The sequence below is a fragment of the Meles meles genome, chromosome 15, assembly GCF_922984935.1.
Source record: "Meles meles chromosome 15, mMelMel3.1 paternal haplotype, whole genome shotgun sequence".
NCBI classification, from domain to species: Eukaryota; Metazoa; Chordata; class Mammalia; order Carnivora; family Mustelidae; genus Meles; species Meles meles.
The window spans coordinates 6,927,303-6,942,989 of NC_060080.1; the positions used below are offsets into that span (position 1 = coordinate 6,927,303).

Consider the following 15,687-nt stretch of genomic DNA (forward strand, 5'->3'; position numbering starts at 1 on the left):
AGACACTGAGTAGTTGCTGGAAACCAAGAGACACTGAGTAGCTGAAGGCCCAGCCCCTATTCTTGATGTGATCCTTCTGCTCAAAACCAAGCCTTCTTTCTTCATTTTCATTTTCAGTTATTGTGCAGTTTTCTTGCTCGCCCACACTGCACCCCCTCACAACGTAGAACTTGAGCCCCAGGACTTATTCCTTCAGACACACTGGTGTCTATTTCCTCTTTTTATTTGCACGGACACTACGGGATTCGAACCCTTGAATTTTCTGCTGGGATCTCCCCAGAGTCCGCTAGCAGGTTCTTCTGCTTCTGAGTCCTGGCGTCCCCTCCAGTCTCCACCACACACTTGGATCACAGCATTCTCATTTCACGAAACTGAAAGATTTCGTAAAGCCTGCACCTTGGGTCTAAAATTTCCTTACGGCCATGAGCAAGGTGTTCCCGCTGGCGTCCCGGCTGCCCGTCAGTACCTGCTTCCTACAGAGCCTTCTGTCTTCGCCAGCCTGCTCTGCTGCTCGTGCTTCCCCCCTTCGTTGACATGTCCTCTCCTTGTTGCCACCGTTATACGTGCATGTGTGTGTGTGCGAGTGTGTGCGTGTGTTTGTCTTTATCTCAAATCCTACTCCCTCCATAAAACGCTTCCTGAAGAGCAGCTCTCTGTTGCCGAGAAGCGCTTTGCTCTGGTGTCCGAGCAGTGCAGAGCGTCCGGCAGCCGACCGGAGTGCATAGTCCCAGCTCTGCCCTTGAACAGCCCGAGCCGGTTCAGTCAGTGTCTTTCCTTGGGCCTCAGATTTTCCTCCACAAACTAAGGGAGCTGGGCCAGATAAAGAACGAAGGTCATTTTAAATCTGAACTTCAGTGCTATGCCCTAAAACTCTTTTTTGTTTCCACAAGTGATAGAAGTTGAGGTCACTAATCCCATCTTTTGGACTGCCTGCAGCTCTAACTTGAAAAGGGCCCCGTATGGGTCGGAGGAGGACTTTGCGATCGCCCCTGCTGCTAAGCTGACTCGGCTGGAGGAACCAAAGAGAGGTGCGCCGGCTTGCAGTCCTGGGGGACTGCCAGAGAGAAGGGGATTCTGCATCTGCCAAAAGCACGAAGTGCTCAGGCCAACCTTGTCTAGCTTGACTTTCTTGAATCAGACCATCTCTCAGCTCGGAGCTTGGACTTACCCAAGAGTTAAAAGAAGCCGGAAGCTGTATTCCTCCAGATGGATTTGACATTGGTTCATGTTCACTGTTCTTGATGTGGATGTCTCTTTTTAGTTTAACCGGTGTCTAGAATCTGTTCTCTCATTTTGCTCATACGAATAACTGTGTCCTTTTTCTTTCCCCCTCCTTATTCCTGGCTGGGGATTAGTGCTGCTCTACGTACGCAAGGAGTCAGAGGAAGTCTTTGATGCCCTGATGCTGAAGACTCCATCTTTGAAAGGCTTGATGGAGGCTGTAAGTAGTAGGAACTTGGAAACCCTCCTGTGAAAGTTAAACATACTGAAGTAGAATCCCACTGAAACACATTTTATCAGACCGCCCACATTCCTTGTTATTACGGAAATCTCTGAGGCTTGTGCCTGTGGCACAGTCCAGGTTTCATCCTGTCTCGTGAGGCCCTCATTCGTCCGCAGGACCTTCCCCACTGCGCCTCACGCCACCGCACCCAGCATACTAGTTGGTAGAAGTAACTTCTGAGTAACGTCTTGTCAACCGAACTGATGGCTTTCGTGCTGATCTATGAGATAGAGGTTTTTTTTTGGTGGTGGTGGAAGGGTTGGGTTGTTTTTTTTTTTAAGATTTTATCTATTTATTTTAGAGAGAGAAAACCAGCACAAGCAGGAGGGGAAGAGGTAGAGAGAGAATCTCAAGCAGACTCCACACTGAGTGTGGAGCCTGACATGGGTCTCGATTCCAGGACCCTGAGATCATGACCTGAGCCGAAACCAAGAGTTGGATGCTTAACCGACTGACCCCGCGGGCACCCCTGAAATAGTTTTAATATACTTGGTTAGAGGAAGACTGCCATTTAACAAACCATTTAGAAGCTCACAAAAATTATTTTTAACCAAATAGAAATCTTTAAAAACTTCATGCATAAAAACAATGGCTCCTGGGTCTGCCTTTGAAACTCCTGATCCTGGGGAATGACCAAGTTTATATCAAGTTCTTAGCCAAAGCCTATTTGAGAAAATTTAGACATGTAGCCACTGATAACCATAATCCTTCCCACTAAGACCTCAGCACTGAGCAAACTGACCCCACCAGCCCTGCTGGGATGTCAGCAAGAGCTGGCGTGAGGAGGAGGCCATTTTAGCTTTGCCCTGGGATACAATTCAAGGAGTCAACACTGTGTCCTGATATTAATCAACTCGCTAGAAATCATAGGCATCTTCAAGCTCAGAGCATGCGCACCACTGGAAATGGGTTTCCCCCGGCTCCCCTGACAGCCACGGCGTGCTGAATTCCGCTAACACGTGTTACTAAGCGCCTGCTTGGCAGGTCCTGTTCTAGCTGCTAGAGTCGTGAGAGTAGGTGACACGTTGCCGAATGGAGCTTCGGGTCCAGAGAGGAAGGTGTGGGCAAGAAAGCAGGCCACGAAACTAAAGTGATTTTCCAGGCAACGATAAATGCAGTGACAAAAAATCAAGCAGGGTGAGGGAACAGTGGACTGGGGAGAGCCATGGTCTCTCGGGGTCCCTGGGCGCACAGGCATCTCTGAGCACATTCCCTCCGCACGACGAAGCCAGCACCACCATCTGCCTCTGCTTTCTGGCGTTTTTCAGCTTTGTGCGATTTTTCCTACGTTACTCTTTTTTGTTTGTTTTTTTTTAAGATTTTTAAAATTTATTTGACAGAGATCACAAGTGGGCAGAGAGGCAGGCAGAGGGGGAAGCAGGCTCCCCGTAAAAAAGGTTGAGACTTACTATGCAAATACAACATGCTCAGAGCCCATCATGAATTCGTCAGTGTTGTCTCTCAGGCCTGGGGTTTCCTAACTGATGCTTCATAAGTACGTGAGAACGTATGACCCAGTGACACAGAGAAGAAGTGGATGTTTGGATGATGGGAGCTTAGACTGGGTTTGAACTGGGTGTTTTGTTAGCTTGAAAGCGGTCTGCAGGTTGGCCTTCTGAGGCCCCCTTTCTCAGTGCTCCTTTGAGCTTTGCTCTTCAGATGGAGGGTCGATGGGGGTGGCCTGCACAATTCCAGATAAGGCATTTGGTGTAGACGGAGTCAGCTTATCCTTGGATTAATTCATCCTCTCTCCTTAAAGACAGCCTCTGTGCTCCGACAGGAAACCCGCACACTTGACACGACCCTGATTCCACTGCTCTGTCTACACCTTACAGATTATGGAAGGGGGTGGAAGACCTGAGGCTCTGGAGGGCCCGAGGGCCACACCCCAGCGGCCACGGCCACGTTAACCTCGCAGTTAACCACGGAGCCTCACGGGCTTTGCGAGAATCTGTGCTGCTTTCGGAGAGGTTCTCGGTAGAACAGGCAGTGGCGCAGTCGTGGTTTGTGATCAGGGACCTTGATGTGTCTCCTAGGCTCTGGGACCTTCAGGCGTTGTTTTCCTTCGCGTGATTCTGTATCTAAAGTGAACCCTTGCTCTGTGCTGGACATGCGGAGTCCTCACCGCCGCCCCGCGCTGCAGGGAATCAGAGCTTCTCTCTCCTGAGTGGGGGAGGCGGAGGGTCAGAGCCGAGTCAAGGCCACTGGGTCGGACCCCAGAGCAGGGCCTTCGTGGGCTTGAGCAGAGCACGCGTGGTGGTGTGACCCGCAGGGTGGGACCCCGACTGGAAGCCGTGGGGCTTAGGTCATCAGGTTGGGGCCCTGTGGCCACGTCAGGGTCACAGGAGCGCCATGGATGGGAGCTGTGGGTCCCCGGGGTACAGAGCGGCACTGAGCAGCTGTGCACTTCCTTCTGGAAACCTAACAGTCCTCTAGAGCGTAGTCATGTTCCAGAAAGAGGACCACATAACCCACAGAGAGCCATCAGTACGCTGGGGGGAGATGACAGGCCGGTGACCACCGCTCCCTCAAAGGCCGGTAACCCCCCTCCCACGGTCTGCAGGCATTTCCTGTACGGCTGTGCATGTGCATTTTTGAAAGACAGAAAACTGAGTGACTGTCCCACAGTATTTATAGTTTGTGTTTTAAAGCCTCGAGATCAGCATTTTGTAATTATTTTTCTTTGTTCTTTTAGATCTCAGACAAATACGATGTGCCCCATGATAAGATTGGGAAGATATTCAAGAAATGTAAAAAAGGGTAAGCGTTACCTGGCATTCCTAGTACTTCTAAGTCATGTCAGTATTCGGTCACATTAATGCAGTTCACATGCGTTTGTGCCCGGTCTAGATAAAGTTACAGGAATGTGAAATGCAGGGATATATTTTTTCTTAAAATATCCACATTAAGTTGATCTGCCTTTCTAAGACATCTTTGTGGACTTCTTTTTTTTTTTCCCCCAAGTAAAATTTTTATTTGCTCTTCCCGCGCTGGGCACGAGTGAAGCAGCTCCGAATCCCAGAGCACGTTACGAGATTGAGTCAGGGTAAGAGCAGGCATGGCCCCGTTCGTTGTGCCCCCGGCATGAGTCAGGCACTGGACCAGGCACTTGGCGTAGTACTTGACTTTCATGTTAACCCTCTGAGCCGGGCTGGGCAATCATTAGTTCACAGACCTGGCAGCTGAGGCAGAGAGCCTGCGATGTCCAAGCCCAGGTAGCAGGTTAGTGCCAAGGCCATGGTTCAGGTTCAGTCCTTGCTCCCTCTGCTGTGTTCTCCTGTCCCGGACCATGTTTTCAATCATAAAACATTGCTCCCTGGTCGAGAAATTCATCGTTCTAGTTCCATTTCACTTAAGGAAGTGACTCTGCTACTCGATATGGTACGCAGAGTATGGCATAAGAATCATTTGGCTTCTTTCTAGAGCAAATCCTAATTTGAATTTTGTGGATGAGCCGAGTGGGAAGGGTCAGACTTCCTAGTAGTTCACTTAAACGTTGAGGATGACTTGCCAGGGAAGCTCAGACAGCTGTGGCTTCAGATCCCATGGGTTAATTTGACTGCTGTGCTCTCTGAAGCTGGAGCAGTGAGGCGCCGCTTCTGCAGACTTACTCTGGCCTTGTAAGAGCTCCTGTCTATCGAGGGAGTCCTACATGCTGAAGTAACAGCAGGAGAGAAGCTAGTACGCTTGCTTTCACCGCGGGCCCGACGCTGTTCGAAGAGCTTTACTGGGGTCCCTCGTGCAGTCCTCGCGCAGCCTTACAAGACAGGCGCTGATACCACCTGCACTTCATAGGTGGGGATCGAGGCTGCGGGAGGTTTTGTAAAGAACGTACCTCCCGTGTCGCAGCTGGGACGGGGCCGCGGGGCCATGAGTCCGGGCCTACCTTCCAAACGGGGCCAGGAATGAGACCTGTCTTGCTTCTCCTCTCCCAGGATTCTGGTGAACATGGATGACAACATCGTGAAGCACTACTCCAACGAAGACACCTTCCAGCTGCAGATCGAAGAAGCCGGGGGGTCGTACAGGCTCACCCTCACCGAGATCTAAGGGCACGCCGGCCCACCTCTCCCAGCGAGTTCAAGGAAGGTTACGCGGGCCTCGCTGTTTGGGCCGCCGCAGGTACCCGCGGGTAAGGGTGGAGGTCAGCGGAAGGGACTCCTTGCGAGTAGGAGATGGCGCTACGTTGGGCTCGTAGGTCGCGTTCGCCATACCGCCTTGGCATTTCCAGACGACAGAAATCCATACGCCATTATGTTTGAATTTGCGGGTATCAGTATTCTGATATCAGTACTTAGGATTAAAAGTGAAAACTGTGTTCTAAGGTTTAATAGACTCTCTGGGAACCTTTGGAATATCTGCTCCATTATTTATACGACTATTGGGTTATCTACCTTGTCTCTTCAATGTTAGTGGGCCTGCTCACTAGTGCAAGCCAGAAAAGGCAATGGGCTTGGGTTTAAGGATTTCGTGCCCTCGCCTGCTCAGCGTCGCCCCGACTGCCTCAGAGTGGTGGCAGTGGCATCTGGAGAGGCGAGGACGCGCCCTTTCTCCCTCAGCCTCTCGTCCTCCAGAAAATGTTTACTCAGATAGGGCATGTTACTGAATCTTCCTCTGCAACTTTCTTGAACGTGTCAACTGCCTTTCTTAGGAAGAACTGAAATGGGTCACCGTGTGAATCAGATAAGCTCACGCCGCGTTGTATATAAGTGCAATACGTTTTTGAAGGCCTGTGTCTGTAAATGTGTACATACGTGTCTCATACAAATAGATAATATATAACCGTGGTGTCTGTACATAGAGTGAAGAGATGCAACAAGGTCTACCTTGAAGACTTTGCCTAAATGAAAGGTTAAGTTATTTTCGGTCATGTATACCAAGCAGATCGAGTACTGTGCTTAGCGGAACTCACTGAAATGTTCTGTCGTGTTTTCCCAGACCGCGATCGTCCCAGAGCATAGCAAAACCTTCACAAACGGCAGGGATTCTCTTTGCTCTTGAGAGGGTTGTTACTCGGATCTCTGCACTGTTGTAGCCCATGAAGTGTAGGGGAAACACTACTGCAGCTCCGCTCTGGCGCGCAGGCTCATAGCAAGCGTGCGCACCCGCGGGAGTGGACACGCAGTCCTTCCAAAACGCGTGGCGTTGTCGGGTGCGAGGTGATGCAACCCGACACGGAGTCCTTCCTCGTCTTCCTCTTGCAAGAAGTGATTTCTGTGTTACCGTGTTCCAGAGCCTTCAAGCTTTGATCGTCTTGTACGCTAACGAGTCTAGGAAGCGTTCATGAGTTTATGAGACCGCGTGACTGTGGCGGCGGAGCATTTTGTGCAAACGCTTAAATATATAAAGTACTAAAAAGTGTCATTTTATAGCAAAATCACAGGGATCTCGGTTCAGGGAGCTAGAATAGGTCATTTGTATAAGTAGGATCGATGGTTACATTTTTACATTAAAATATTCTAATGAAGTACGTGAACTAAATTGCTGGTTTTCTAAGATAAGATATCATGGGACACGGGTCATAACTATTTTATATTTTGTTTTATGAAATAAATTTTTGTCTCGCTTGTTTTTAATTGTATCATTGAAGATGTATTTTAAACCAAAGGGATTAAATTTTATATGTCTGTTTCGTAATATGTCCTTTCCTGTTACTCTGTTCGATTTTATCCTTTCATTAGTCACTAATGCAGAATGTGAGATCTTAAAGTAGTAGAGCCAGAACGAATCTCCTTAGTATTTTCTCATGTCTCAGATGGACAGTCCTATCTTTTCCTTCATCTTAATTTCTCTTACGGGTGTCTGAAACGGCCCAAGTAACTCGTAAATAAGGGAGCCCTGAATAATTTTTCAGCTCGTTACCAAAATTTAACCACTAAAGCTGAAGGTGTACACTTTCAGACCCTAAAGTCCTAAGGGTTCTTAGTTTTTAAAGCTTAGCAGAAAAATGTCTGGTTTAACAATCTACTAAGAATGTTGCAGTTCATTAGACTTTCTAAATCAAACAGCTCTTGTAGCTTATGCAGGTAATCCAAGGCCTAAAGATGACAGACACTGATCGAAATTTCTAATGAATACGTGATCAGATTAATGGAGTGAACGTCCTGCTGGATTTCCTGTGACATCTGTTCATTTTCTGCTCTACGGCTCGGGCCACAGGTCAAGAATCTAGGGGCAGACTCCGCTCCTGGTCACTCAGCAGGGCCAGGGCCCAGCTCAGAGCCTTTGCTGGACGCCACGTTCACCGAGGCTCCAAGTTGCGCCTCGGGTTTCCCTTGTCCTTGAGCGCCTGCATTCGGCCGCGTCGCTCCCTCCTTTGACAGCAGAAGCTCCCAGAGGAGTCCGGGCTAGGCCTGGGCCAGCAGGCCGCCGGGCAGGCTTCGCCTCCTGAGTGAAGGCAGAAGCCCCTGAGAGGGTGCGCTCGGGGAGGCCGGGGTCGGGAGGCCCCAAGCCTGGATCGGGGAGGAGGCCCAGGAGGCGGCAAAGGGGGGCCTGCGCCCTACTGGGGCCTGGCACCGGGCGCGGTTTCTAGGCTCCGCTTCAGAGGGAAGCGGCCAGTGGCGTCGTGCAGCGTTAGCCACGGTGGCATCCGCCCGCAGTGCGCAGTCCCCACATGGTTCCCAGCGGGTGGCGGCCGCCGCCGAGCCAGACCCCGCGCGGCCCAGGGCCCCAACTTCGCCCACGCACGTCGCCTCTGCCGGAGGTGCACGCGGCCCGAGCTGCTTGCGCAGTCCTCACCCCCTTCCCACCTGGAGCCAAATTTCGTCTTCGTCGTCATCTTATAAGTGTGACGCAGGCGAAACAAGCAAGCAGACAAACCGTAAGCCATTAGCATGAACACAGCCCCGGGAGAAGGTTTCTTGGGGAAACTTTCTTCCTCCCCAAGCCCGCTGCCCGGACACCGGCAGGAGGGACGCACCCGTGGGCTCCTTGCCGCACACTTGGGGGCACCGTCCCCGCCGCACGGAGGCCCGCGCCGCTCCCTTCTCCGCTCCCACAGACGTGCTCTTCCCATGCCTGCGCTGCCGGCGCCCCTCGTGCCCGCTGGAAGCCGAGCCCACTGGCGGGCCTCCAGGCCGGGCTTTGCGGGGCGAGCCAGGCTGCAGGAGACGGGCTGACGGGCCTGTCCCCGCACACTTGACCGGGAAACCGCAGGGCGGGTTCTTGCCAGAGCAGCCGGAGCCGCTTCCTTGAAGGAAACAATCCAGCCTCCTCCTGCTTTCCCGCTCCTTGTGCGCTGGGTTCTGCGCAACCCGCCCTCCGGCCGGCCCCGCCCGCTTGTCTGACCCCCTCCCAGACACTTGACAAACGTCCTCCAGTCCTCGCAGGCTCTCATGCAAGGGGCTTAGAGCACCACATCACAGACCACACTCCGGGTCAGGAGGTAACACTGCTAGGAAGGGACAGACGCCTGCCACTTTCACAACATTCGAGCCGGAAAGCGGCACCGCGGCGTCCTGGAGCTTGGTTCACCAGCAGCCTCATTTCTTTCTTCCTTTTTTTTTTTAAAGATTTTATCTTTTAATTGATTTGACAGAGAGAGAGGTCACAAGTAGGCAGAGAGGTAGCCAGAGAGAGGGGGAAGCAGGCTCCCCACTGAGCAGAGAGCCTGACGCGGGGCTCGATCCCAGGACCCTGAGATCAGGACCCGAGCTGAAGGCAGAGGCTTAACCCACTGAGCCACCCAGGCGTCCTCATTTCTTTCCTCCTTTGGGGACTCATCCTTGTTCGTCTCCCGATGGCTGCCAGCACTTCCTCAGACTCCGTGTCTCCCGACCCAAGTCTGGACGGGGGAGAGTCTAGGCCCAGGACTCCGGGCCGAAGTCCCGCGCTTCCCTCGGATCGGGTCGCCCCCGCTTACGGGCGCACTGGGGAACCCCCACGGCCCGGGCCTGGAAGCCTCCCCCCTCCAACACAGCTGCCTAAGTAGAAATCGGGCCTCTGGGGGACCGGAGACCGGGCAGTGGGTGTAAGGAGGCAGAGAAGGAGCGGGAGTGGTTACCAGGCAGCGCACCCGGCTTCTCCGACTTCCGGCTGCCCCCTCTCTGACCCCACTCTTGCTCCCGAAGTGTCCCTGTCCCCAGGGGCCGGTCTGTGATCTCTCCTCCATCCTTGACCCTAGGCCCTCGAGCAGGGACAACTCCCGGATTCCTTCCTCCTGCATAGAGTCTCCCTTTGGCTCCAGATCAGCCCCCTCCTGGGTGCTGGCCACCAGGCTGGGCAGCTGGGACCAAACTCTTCCTTCTCAATCACGAGCCTCCTCCTGGGGCTTCCGCTGCGGTGACCGCCCAGCCAGAAAGCGGTGGGCACCTTAGACTGCGCCGTCTCTCCCATGCCCAGCCTCCAGCCAGACCTTCAGGCCTGGCGTATCTTCTCCAGTCCTCTCACACTCTTGTCTCCGTGTTGCAACAGCTTCCAGTCCAGCCTGTAGCTCACCGGCCTCGAGGCCCTTTGGCTCTCAGGCTCTCTCGGGTGTGGTCAGATCCTGTCAGGATAAACCACAAATGGCTCAATCCCGACTGCCCTGTCTGCAGCGCCCCAGTCCCGAGAGCCGTCCCCAAGCTCCGAAGTCCTGCCCTTCATGACTCCTCTTGCCTTGTGCCCTTGTCTTTTCTGTTTCCTCAAGGTCTCCTCCCTGTTGGCTGGAGAATTTACCTCCATTCTTTTTTATTTATTAATTTGAGAGATTTTATTTATTAGAGAGAAAGAATCCTAAGCAGACTCCACAATGAGCACAGAGCCCAGTGCAGCGCTCGATCCCACGACCGTGAGATCATAACCCGAGTGGAAATCAGAAGTCAGATGCTCAACGGACTGAGCCACCCAGATGCCCCTCCCTCCATTCTTCGCAACTCCGCTTGCCCATCGCCAGCTTGAGAACTCTGCTGGGCAATTTGCTTTCTGCACATCCCCCTTGGTGCCTCCGTAGTGTCCTGTAACTAATTCCCTACTGAGATGTCTGACTGTGCTCCTTTCCGCCCCTGCCCCGGACTGCTAGTGCCTTGAGGACATGCCCCAGACCTTTCCTGCTCAGCCTGTACCCAGCACGGTCTCGGCATAGAGAAGGTCACCAGCAAATGGTGATGCTAATTCTGTGGTTCCCCAGAACAGAAACCTTACAGCCATCACCAACTTCCCTTTCTCTACACCCTGCCTCCAATCTCCCAAGAAAATCCTGCTGTTCCTCCCTTGAAAACACATCCAGAACACAACCATCACTTACGGCCATCTCTCGCCTGGACTTGGGCAGTCGCCTAGCTGGACTCCGGTCTTTCCACACACGGGCACCTTCATTTTAGTCTCAATCTAGCGGTCACGACGATCTTTCTGAAACATGAATCAGATTAAGCCTCTCCTGCTCAGAGCCCTACTCAACCCAGAGGAAAAGCCCAGGTCCTTTCAGTGTAGACAGGATCTCTGCCACTTACCCTTCTGACCCCGCCCAGACCACTCTCCCCTCTCGCCGCCTCCTGCAGCCATCCCAGCCTTCTGGCTGTCTTGAACTTGTCTCCATCCCATCAGCTGAAGCTCCCACACACTTCATCTGCTGAGGTTACGTGATGTGGACAGCAGGGGCTGCCCTAATCACAGCCACTGCTGTCTGCCCAGTCTCGGTCACGATACCAAGGAGAAAGATTCACGTTTCATGAGCCTGATGGGATGTTCGTGACATTCAGAAGAAGATGAGTAAAAGCCTGTCTCAGGCTTGCCCTTCTCGGCAAGTACGTTTCACCACTTACCTGTTCGGAAAGACCACCGGAGCCCTTGGCTTTCGGCCTGTCAGGGCCAACATGACACTCTTCTGCTGACCTGACTTGCCAGCCCAGAGTCGGTCTAGTCTGCGGACCTTGGCCTCCTTGACATCCACAGGACATGGAGCCCTTGGTGAGCCTGTGAGCAGGTGAGCAGGAAACAGCAGGTGCTAGTCTAGACACCGAAGAAGCGCGTGTGTGCGGAGAGGAGAAAAGCCACAGGAACTCGGCGGCCCAGTGACCCCGCTCCCCACCTCCACCTCTGCCCCCGGCCCCAGGCCCCCTTAACCCCTCTGGTGTTTTCCATAACGTGCTGCTTTCTTTCTTTCTTTTTTTTTTTTTAAGATTTTATTTATTTATTTGACACACAGAGATTACAAGTAGGCAGAGAGAGAGGAGGAAGCAGGCTCCCTGCGGAGCAGAGAGCCCGATGTGGGGCTCGATCCCAGGACCCTGAGATCATGACCTGAGCCGACGGCAGAGGCTTTAACCCACTGAGACACCCAGGCGCCCTGTAGCATGCCGCTTTCTAACCTGCCGTGTATTTTACCTGATGATTACACTCATGTTTACTGTGAGCCTTCCTTGCTAGGATGTTCCTTCAAGAAGAGCAAGGGCTTTTGTCTCTGACTCTTTCACTGATGAGCCCCAAATGCCAGCAGGAATGGCTGGCACCTTGTAGACATTCGTGTAGTTGTGTTGTGTGAACCACATTCCATCTTGGCAAAGAGTCCCGTTATAGTAATACTCCGTCCTTGAATTGTGGCGTTTGAGCATGCCATCTGATTGCTGTTGAAGTTGTTGATACGACGAGCCGTCATCATGGGGGTACCTGCCTGACTCCATCAGAGGAGGACTTTTGAACTCAGGGTCATGAGTTCAAGCCCCACTTAAATAAAAATTTTTTTAAAACCTAGAAAAAAATTGGGGGTGCCTTGGTGGTTCAGTTGGTTAAGGATTCAACTCTTGATTTCAGCTCAGGTCATGATCTCAGGGTCCTGGGATTGAGCCCCGTGTTGGGCTCCCTGCTCAGTGTGGAGTCTGCCTCAGGATTCTCTCTCTCCCTCCACCCCTCCCATCCCCCCCAAAATAATTTTAAAAATAAAAAATAAAGTTTCACTGACTGAAGGACTCAATCAGTCCAGTGTTTCTCAGCAGCCCCTGGAAGATCACCTGTTCTTTCCTGAATGTTCTCGTATATGTTGTTACGAAAGAGGAGCTCTGCCATTCACTTTTCCAAGTTCTAGAATGCTGAGGAAAGAGTGTGAACCTGGTGGGTGGGTTTTATTTTAGTGAATGGGCAAGAAGATGTGACTTTCCCTGAGACAGTCCCCCCCAGGTGCACACTTGTGCTCAGGTCTGAGTGTCCTTGAAAGGAGGGTCGTTTCGGTGACCGGAGTGGGCTGTTTCTTCTGACCTCTGCTCCTTTCGGTGCGTGATTGTGCTGTTACTCTTTACAGAAAATTAAACCCGAAGCCCAGGGAAACCGCCTCACACATGAGCACACGCCGGCCCGAGTGCGGGGACCTCCGGAGGTCACACAGCAGGTCATACAGTCACTTCGTGGTCATCGCTCCACTTCTCGCCTGACCTGGCTTCTTTGCCCTACAGAAAAAAAGCATAATTAGCTTAATTTTCAGGAAAATCCTGTGATAAAAACTAAAACAGTGCAAGATAACTGGTTTTTTTTTACTTCCTATTTCCTTCGGGGATTTCCCTTCTTCCTTTCCTTCCCTTCCCCCTTCCCCCTTCCCCCTTTCTTCCTGCCTTTCTGTCTCGGCGTATGTCAAGACCGCCGCGGACCAGGGAAGTTACAAGAGGCAAAAATGCTGTGAGGACTCAGGCTGACTGTTACCCAGACTAGGAGGAAAGGCTTCTCCCCCTAAACAAGCATCTGGAGGAGCAAGCCCTGATGCCTTCTGGTGTCAGAGGTTTGCAGACTCCCCGGGGAGTTGCCGCCCAGACGGCTCTGCCTGGGCCTCCGTAAGGAACGGCGGGAAAGGGAAGTGCCGAGTGCGGGTCACCCGCTGGCCGCCGGAATGGACACAGAGCTCTTGCCTCCAGGGAATCTAGACCCAGACCTTAAACCCATCACAAAAGTAACTCCCAGTGGACCCCAGACCTAGATGCCCTTGGGTGTGCCAAGGACTTTCTAGCTACAACACCAAAGGCATCCAGGAGAGCGATCACAGATGAGCTGCACTTGACCAAGATGAAAAACATCTGGGCCAAAGGCAATGTCAGGAGGAGAAAACAAGCCCCAGACTGGGAGGAAATATTTGCAGAAAACATCTAATGAAGGACAGTCACTCAAAACACACAAAGAACTCTTACAACTCAACAATAAGAAAACAAACTACCCAATTACAAGACGCCAGAGAACTTAACAGACGCCTCACCAAAGAAGCCCCGTGCGGCAAGTGAGAATCCGAAAAGACGCTACGTCACACGTCCTCAGGGAAAGACACGTTAAAACAACAATGAGCTACCCCTGCACACTTCCTAGAATGACCCCAGTCCAGACCAGTGCCGCCACCGCAGGCCGGCGAGGCCGGGGAGCGCCAGGAACGCTCGCCCACCGCCGGCGGGAACACAGCGTGGGCCGCCACTTTGGAAGACAGTTCGGTGACTCCTTACGACACTGAACATGCTGTTACCATCCGACCCAGCAGTCGTGCTCCGTGCTGCTTACCCAGAGGAGCTGAAAACGTAGGTCCGCACAAAAACCCGCACGCAGATGTTCATAATAGCTTTATTCGTAACTGCCAAACGTGGGGAGCAGCCCAGGTGTCCTTTAGTCGTTAGGGACGTGCGGGAGTAAACCGCGGCCCGTCCAGACAGTGGGATATTTTCGGTGCTAAAAAGAGATGAGCTACAAGCCATGAAAACACAAGGAGGACCCTCAGTGCAGACTTCCAGGTGAACTAATCTGATCTGAACAGGCCACAGGCTGGCTGATCCCAGCTCCACGGCATTCTGGAAATCAAGCACCATGACGTACACAGTAAAGAGACTGGGGTTTGCCGGGCTTTGTGGGGAGCCGGTGAATAAGTGGGAAAGATTTTCAAAGCGGCAAGCGCACTCTGTAGGATAGCCTGACAACGGGTCCATGTCCACACGGCATTCCAGCACCGTCCAGACCCGCAGGACCTGTGACCCCCCAAGAGTGACGCCTAAGGTCAGCTCTGGGCCGTGGGCCGTGGTGGTGTGTCATGTAGGTTTGAGAGTTGTGGCAAATGTACCGATGGGGGGTGTTGATACGGGGGAGACACGTGTGTGTTGGGGGAAAGGGTAGAGGGGAAATGTCTGTCCCTTCCCAGTTGGGCTGCGAACCTAACACCGCTCTGAAAAAGCGGAGTCCTGTTAAGAATCCTTCCCACACACGTGCACAGACTTGTTCCCCTGCAGGCCCGAGGTGCCCAGGAGTAAGCTGAGGACCCCTGAGAACCCCCGCCTCCGTTTCTCACTTGTGTGTCTAAACCAAGAGCAAAGAACACTCCTTCGGGAGGCGTGCAGGCTGCCTGTCCCGGTTCCCCATCCCTGGACAGTATCTGATGTCACCCTGTTCCCCAGGTGAGCACGGGGGTGGCCTGCGCGACCAGATCTTGGGCTCAGCCGTGCAGGGGGGCTGTTGCTGATGGACGCTGGCCTCCTGGGACCTGCGGCCGGCCGGCGCTCTCGGCTGCAGTCCCTCAACTCCCAGCAAGTTGGATGCTCCCACGTCCAAGTCCCGCTGGGCCAGATCGGGCAGTGGACATCTTATCCCATGACTGCAGAGGGAGACTGAGGCAAGCCTGGCGGCCTGCACAGGTGGCCCGGTTGCCAGGGGCCAGCACGGAGCGCTCCATCTCTGTTTGCCGCAGGTGGTGATAAGCATCAGCAAACATCCTGCAGGCCGAAGGGCTGCGGCTCCAGGGGGCAAAGGTGCCCCAGGGACCCCTCCCGCTAGGAGGCCAGGCGTGAGCCTAGAAAAGCGTGGGTCAGAGGCAGGAGGGGACGCGGTCGCAGCAGGGCCTCCCTCCACAGTCTCCTCCCACCCTGCCTGCCTGCCTGGGAGGCCCGACGCTGGCCTGGCCTGTGTGAGGTTCGTGCAGCCTTCCCAGGTGGCCGGCGGCCAGGCAGGGGCTGGCCTGTGGGTGTCTGGCCCATCTGGACGTCGGCTGCCTTCCTCCTGCTGGCCCTGGCGCAGCGCCCACCGCTGGCGCGACGCTGAGACCTTTCCCCCACTTCCAGCTTGGGCCTCCAGATGATTCCAGGTCCCTAACGTTTACAGAAGTCCCATGTCACTGGCACAGGGCTTCCCAGGCCTTTCCCAGCCCCCACCCTGCTTGCTCCAACCTGAAGGCCACACCAGCAAGCAGGGAAGGGAAAGCCGGCCCCTGGGGAGGGCCATGGCAGGCCTGCAGGGCCGGGGCCAGGCCGCGGCAGGGT

At 53.5% G+C, this 15,687-nt stretch overlaps 1 protein-coding gene across 1 annotated transcript in view; it reads left to right on the plus strand.

Moving 5' to 3' along the window:
• GRHL1 (grainyhead like transcription factor 1) overlaps positions 1–7,075 on the plus strand; it is a 52,440-nt gene extending 45,365 nt beyond the window's left edge. The window contains exons 13-16 of the mRNA XM_045979448.1: positions 937–1,028; positions 1,356–1,441; positions 4,200–4,264; positions 5,440–7,075. Coding sequence (XP_045835404.1) covers positions 937–1,028; positions 1,356–1,441; positions 4,200–4,264; positions 5,440–5,554 — 358 coding nt within the window. The 3' untranslated portion in view covers positions 5,555–7,075. The remainder of the gene's footprint in view (positions 1–936; positions 1,029–1,355; positions 1,442–4,199; positions 4,265–5,439) is intronic.
• Positions 7,076–15,687: the final 8,612 nt, after the last annotated feature.